A 6896-nucleotide genomic window follows, 5' to 3' on the forward strand; every position below is an offset into this window, starting at 1 on the left:
AAAAATTGTTATATATCTTAGCCCAGCTATTTTAAACTGTTTGATCACATTCTAGGGTTACTATTATGCATAAAAAACCCTTATACAACACTGATAGGAATACTGAGATCGAATACACAAAAATACAACCATCAACGTATTTCAAAATTTTTACTTTTTTGTAACATATATCATCACATTTTTATATTAGTGCTACCAGTATTACAACATTAATATTCTAACTTATTTGTAACATTTGAACTTTTGATTTAGTGCAATATTTTGTACTATCATTAGGGACTGCCAGTGAATGGCTGTTGCATCCATAAAATGCAACCTTTTTGTTCTAACAGTGTATGATTTCTATTAACATTACAGAATAGAACATGATCTATATTATCTTTCAACGTTCAATTTAAATAAATGTAATTGTACAAACTATGTAGGTTACGATTTCAATTTGTGTATTGTGAAATAACTCAAACATACGTTTTTTTCTGTCCTCTGATAAGCATTGTTCAGGGCTGCTGTTCCCAAAAGCTTTAATGCTTTCTTATGATACTTTTGGGAAACGCAGCCCTGTTTGAATGCACTTTTAGAAGTGAGTGAACGCTCTCTGTGATGGATTGGTTCTGTCTTGCAACATTTGCGTGTGTTCAGATGAGCAGGAAAATAGTTCTATCCTACACAATTACTTGCGAACAAAGGTTATTCGTCCAATTCAATGCATTTGTACGCATTATTATTATTATTTTAAATAAACAAAATCACTGGTAAATAAAACACACCTTAGTATCGATATTTTTAGTTTGAGTATCGATACTTTCGATACTCGCGTCAGTATCGATATATCGCTACTTAGGATAGATACGCCCATCCCTACCTTTCACGCGGTATACAAACGAGCATGGAACAATACATTTATTAATCTGTGTTAATGTTAGTTAATAAAAAGACAATCGTTCAGTGTTTGTTCATGTTTCTGTTACGTGACGTAGCGGTGTCTGACTATGGGCGAGACGTGGGCTGATGACGTCATCGTTTCAGAAAATATACGGATTCGCTGTCCACACGAAAACGCAAGGGTGGCGTTTTCAGATTTATCCACTCTGGGACCCGGTTTCACTCTCCCAAAACGCCGGATCCGTGTGGACGAGACGCCTATACGATACAACATTTATGCGTATACAGCTAAATGCGTCTCCGTGTGGACGGGGCCTTAGTCGACATCGGGTTTTATATTTTAGATGTTTTTATATTATTCTGAAATATTTAATATTTAATGTAAATTAATATAATCTTAAACTTTCATGGAAAAGTCGTGGCAAACTATTTGTAATATCATGAATTTTTGTCATTTTTATTTATTAAAAAAATGTAATACTAAATAATAAAAAATTATTTGAAATTATTTAATTTAATTTTTATAAAGGGATTTTTAATGAAACGTTTAAGTACTCATAAACTTATGGAATGTGACTAGAAAAGTCACAGAAATTAATAAAATCTTGAAGTCAGAAAATTGGAATAGAACTATTTGTATTTTTCGGAAATATTTAATTAGCTATGATTTTATTAATTTAAAATTATTTTAATCTCAAACTACTGAAAAACTTTGGAAAGTCATGGAAAACTCAAATATAGTAAATATTGCTATTAAATATTATAATATTTTTATGAAATTATCCACAAAATTAATAAAAATAATGGAAATTAAAAAAAAATCTTAAATAGTCATGGAAAGCTCATGACTATTTCATTTAATGTTTTTATTTCTATTTATTTCCAGTAAAAAAAAGAAAATTATATTTAAGAGGTTACGCTCCTTATAAAATTATTGAATAATAACAATCCCAATTCTAAGTCGCTTTGGATAAAAGCGTCTGCTAAATGACTAAATGTAAATGTAATCAACTGGAAAATAGATATGTGTTGGTCAAAAGGGGTATTTCAATTTGTGTTAAATAATGTTGAGGTTACTACACTGTTATTGGTAGCTGGAATATGATCAATTTAGCCAAAATATTTAACAAACAATCTTGCTAGTGGCAGAGGAAGTGTGGAACATTGTAAATCTGTGGGTGCAGATTGTGAGCGGGTCTATCTATGACTAATCTATGGCAGTTTGAGCAATGATTTCATTCTGTCCTCAAAGTAAATGAAGTCTGAACAGCTTTCCGTCTGTCTCTCAGAAGGATCTGGAGATAAAGGATCGCTCCGTGTTTGATATTCCCATCTTCACTGAAGAGTTTCTGAATCACAGTAAAGGTGAGAGCGGGGTGCTGCTGAATGTGTGAGTCTGTGTGTAATGGTGTGATGCACGTTCGTTGATTGTGTGTGTTGTAGCGCGTGAGGCTGAACTGCGGCAGCTGAGAAAGACCAATATGGAGTATGAGGAGCGTAACGCGGCGCTGCAGAAGCATGTGGAGAGCATGCGCTCGGCCGTGGAGCGTCTGGAAGGAGACGTGCAGCAGGAACGTACACGAAACGGCCTCCTGCTGCAGCACCTGGACACCCTGCGCTCGGCCCTCACACACAGCTTCTCTACAGTCCCCCTGCCCGGTGAGACGCTCACACACACACACACACACACTCGCAGAGTTCACTGAGAAAACCTTAACCAGCTGGGTTCATTTGAGCAGTCTGATTCAGTTTAGAGAGTTCGTTTTTGTTTGAATGGTTCAGTGATTCAGTTCCTTTGAGTCATGATTCAATTGTGTAAGAGAAATACTCGATTCCTATATAAAATCTAGATAAATATTACATTTCACTTTTATCGTGATGTAATAGTGTATATATATATATATATATATATATATATACACAGGCTTGTGGGAATACTATCAGGATTACATTTGTTTCATTATCAAATAAATGTTTTTTTTTTACATAATAACGCTATATTTAGCGCTGCTTCATCATACAGTAGTTCCTGGTTCTGTTGACACATGCTGACTCACGCAAATAACAGCCATCTACAATTATTCTCCTCATACGCGGGATGAGACGATGCTTCCTGCTGGGAAAAACGTTTTCATGTCTGGAAATTTCAGTTATTTTGTCTTCAAAAAGTATAAAGGAAATAACATAGTTGTACAGCGTAAGCCATGCATGAAGACTCTTGCTTTAACAAAGGCTACTCAACCAACTTGAACATTTGCAGGTACGACTAGCATGAAAATCATAAATAATTTTCCATGAGCTGGAAAATGTAGAAATTAACACGAGAGTCCCCACACTCCGGATCAGTCAATGAAATAAAGAAAGATCATAGCATTTCACGTATACATTTCGACATGTAGGCTTATTTTAAAATAGACTAATATGTATATGGGGTAAATTTTTAATGTTGTGTATAAACTATATTTATTTTTACTTGTAGGCTACATGTTAAAGAAAAAAAAAACTGTAATAGGCTACTAAACTGTATAGCCACTAGATGTCTGCATAGCCTTTTATATAAATATATACGGGCTGTAATATCTAGATGGTGAAACAAGACACGATTTTAAATAGTTTCAAATTGTTTTTACTATATTTTTTATTAGTTTTAATTTTAAAGTCATAGTTAAATAAAAGTACTTATATTGCTTTTTTGATTTTATTTACATAAAAGGAATCCAAAAGGAATCAGATTACATTACTTTCATGTTGTAGTACTTGGATTACGTTACTGAATACTTTTTTGATGAAGTAATTTGTAACTGTAATGGAAAACATTTTAAAAATAACCCTCCCAACCCTTTATGTATATATGTGTGTGTGTGTGTTCCCAATATTAATTCATATTAGAAAATTTACATTATTTTATAAATATTATATATCAAATTATATATTAATTTTGTTTGAATCAGTTCAGTGATTCAGTTCATTTGAGCCATGACTTAATTGTTCCTAAATTCTGTAAAACTCAAGAAAAATTTAAATCAGTACTACCTTTGCAATATTTAGATAAATATTGCATCACGATCCTCCTTGTTGTGTTTGTTATTCATTTTATTCATTAATATATTTCATATTTTATAGATAGATTAAATATATTAATAGTATTATGTATATAATTTTTTTAATATATACTGTTCAAAAGTTTGGGGTTGGTAAGGCTTTTTTTAATGTTGTTTTTTTTTGTCACGTGATCTTTCAGAAATGATTATTTTATCAATATTATGATTTGCTGCTCAAAGATTTTATGAAATTTTATAACATTTATTATTATTAATGTTGAAAACAGTTGTGCTGCTGTTTCATATTTTTGTGGAAACCATGATGCATTTTTCCAGGATTTCTTGATGAATGGAAAGTTCAAAAGAGCAGCATTTATTTAAAATGAATCTTTTGTAACATTATAAATGTCTGTACTGTCACATTTGAGCAATATATATCCTCCTTGCTGAATAACAATACAAATATATTTTCAAAATTAAGATTAAGAATATATATTATAAATAAAATGCCTTTTCAACTAAATATTTTCAGTAAAAAAAAAACAGTCAAAAATTATTTTGCTTATGGTTCTGTCATATAACTTGTTTTGTTATATTCCCAAACAAGCTTCTGAATTGTATTTGTGTGATCTATACAATCTTTGTGAAACAGACTAGAAGGAGGTTTCATCTGTGAATCAGATGTAATGATAAAATCCTTAGTAACAGAAATAGAAATTCAAATAGAAAGTGCTATACAATGGCAATAAAAGCTCTCTGTTTCTATTTCTAAGAAGGATGTTTCATGTGAAAGATACCTGGGGCAAGTTCAAGCTCAAACCGGTGTGCACCGTTTTGCTACGGTTTCCGGTTTGAACGACATGTTTCCTGGAAACGGTGTGCAACGGGGTTTGAGATGCGTTTTCTCTTGTTTGGTGGGTGTGTCAAACATGTCAGCCCAATCAGCAGCAACATGTATATAAACCACGCGGTATTAAAGAGACAGATCGCACAATGTAATTAACATCAAAATAAATGCACAAGAGCAAGTATATTGTGTGCACATGTTTATTTACATTAAAGGCAAAATAACTGAAATAATAAGAGCACAAGTATAGATCTGGAACTTCTTTAAGTCTGTCTAAATATCATTTAGTAATTGCAATGTCTTCTGGTCCATATCCTTTCCTTAGGAAGGTGTGCTAAATACTGATTAATGTAACATACAAATACTATACATATATATATATATATTTTGCAATTGTATTATGGAGTGACACTTTCATAAACTTTTCTATAACTTACCCCTCTGATTATATAATGGTAAATATTACAATATAGCACAACAACAGTGATCAGCAATAATGATAAGCCTAATACTCAACAATAAAAATAATAAGGTCATATAACGTTAGATCATAACACAGTTTTGGAGGTAAGAAGTGGATTATCCTTCACCTGAAATGTTTGTCTTTTCATCCTGAAATGCGAGGCAAATGTTGGATCACAATAATTAGGAACCACAGTTTCCACAAATCCCTTCATTTGATTGGGATGTTCTCTTTTATTCTGGACGGCAAGGGCAGTGACTGTACCATCGAGCGTATTTTGCAATATTAAACGCGTATTTATACCGATTTCATCAGGCTTAGAAAATTCTTCAAAAAGAACACAAAGAATGGCCTTCTCAGCTGCCATAGTTGCAACTCTTGCGTCATCAGAACAGGGTGTTCAACGCACCACCGTTTCCGTTTAAAAAACATTTTGCACCGTTTTTATCGGGGCTGAACGCAGCCCTGGTGTACTTTTCTTGACTGTCTTTCCCATGTGCCTGCAGGCAGCGGCGAGACGCCCACACTCGATTCCATCGACTCCTACATGAAGAAGCTTCACAGCCTCATTCTGTCCAACCCACAGGAGAACCAGCACCTGATCAGCACCGTCAGGGATGTGGTCAACCGCCTTGACAGGTAGCTGCAACCACACTATTCCTGCTTTCTGTGTGAATAATAACCAGAGTGTGATAATGCACTGCTCTGATTCGCCCACAGGTAATTGAGAGGCCCCGCCCCTCGTGCAGTAGCCCCTCCTCCTATCCTACTATGACCACATTTTGTGTCAAGCAGTTATTCAATTGTTTCCTGTTATTTATTTTTTTACAATGCCGTTTTTATCTGCTTATTTTTATTTTTTATTTAGCAGTTCACATTTGCCATGCGTTCCTGCCACTTTATAAAATTTACACACAAAAAAAAAAAAATACATTATTTTAGCAATGGTGTGGTTTCATCTGCATGTGTACATGTTTTGTTTTTAAGCTCAATTTTATACTTGTAATTTCTTTCATGTCACGTAAGAAAGTGAAATGTTGTATTCGTGAGAAGAGAGGCAGGTTCATCTGTAGCTTGTGTCTTTGTGCCGGAGTTTCTGAATTCCCTGTATGTTCTTGACTTTTGAAGAATTCAATAAAGCTAATGTATGAAGACATTGATGAGTGTCTGATTCTCTCTCTCCTTTAGCTCGTTTGCTTGATGCTTGCTGGTAATTAATTAGATTTTGATCCTTCTGGGACGGAGCGCTTGAGACAGCAGTGTTATAGTTTGCTGAACTGCACACACTCTGGAAGGCTGGTGCTGAACAGCTGTAACCCAGTTGGGCTTGGTTGTGAATTAATTACGGAAAATATGAATAAAACGGATGTCTGGGGTGAGATACGGTGACTCTGGTGTTTTTATTTAATGCAAGAGTGCTGTTTAAAGTAGTTTAAATTTTGAAACAGACTGTTTCAAAGCAGACTCACAGTTAATGAACAGGAAAATAATATTGATCAATATTGATGACGTGAACTTCAAATATGAAACCATTTTAAATTCTGCTGGAAAACAGCTGCAAAAAGCTGTATAGTGCCATTATTCAGCTCAATTCGGTTTAGAATGGAAGCTTGTTTCCGCCACGGGATAAATAATAAAAAAAAGGTCATTGCTACTTTTATCT

At 33.9% G+C, this 6896-nt stretch overlaps 1 protein-coding gene across 3 annotated transcripts in view; it reads left to right on the forward strand.

Annotated features, from left to right (window-relative positions):
• hmg20a (high mobility group 20A) overlaps positions 1 to 6391 on the forward strand; it is an 11425-nt gene extending 5034 nt beyond the window's left edge. Inside the window, exons 6-9 of one of the 3 annotated variants that reach the window (XM_016466768.1) lie at positions 2172 to 2247; positions 2326 to 2541; positions 5740 to 5872; positions 5954 to 6391. In XM_016466768.1, coding sequence (XP_016322254.1) covers positions 2172 to 2247; positions 2326 to 2541; positions 5740 to 5872; positions 5954 to 5957 — 429 coding nt within the window. In that variant the 3' untranslated portion in view covers positions 5958 to 6391. Of the gene's footprint in view, positions 1 to 2171; positions 2248 to 2325; positions 2542 to 5739; positions 5877 to 5953 lie in introns of those variants that run through there. The other 2 variants (XM_016466770.1, XM_016466769.1) reach the window with 2 other exon arrangements.
• The last annotated feature ends 505 nt before the right edge of the window (positions 6392 to 6896 follow it).

Source organism: Sinocyclocheilus anshuiensis, unplaced genomic scaffold, assembly GCF_001515605.1.
Source record: "Sinocyclocheilus anshuiensis isolate Anshui unplaced genomic scaffold, SAMN03320099.WGS_v1.1 scaffold68, whole genome shotgun sequence".
In the NCBI taxonomy this organism is placed as follows: Eukaryota; Metazoa; Chordata; class Actinopteri; order Cypriniformes; family Cyprinidae; genus Sinocyclocheilus; species Sinocyclocheilus anshuiensis.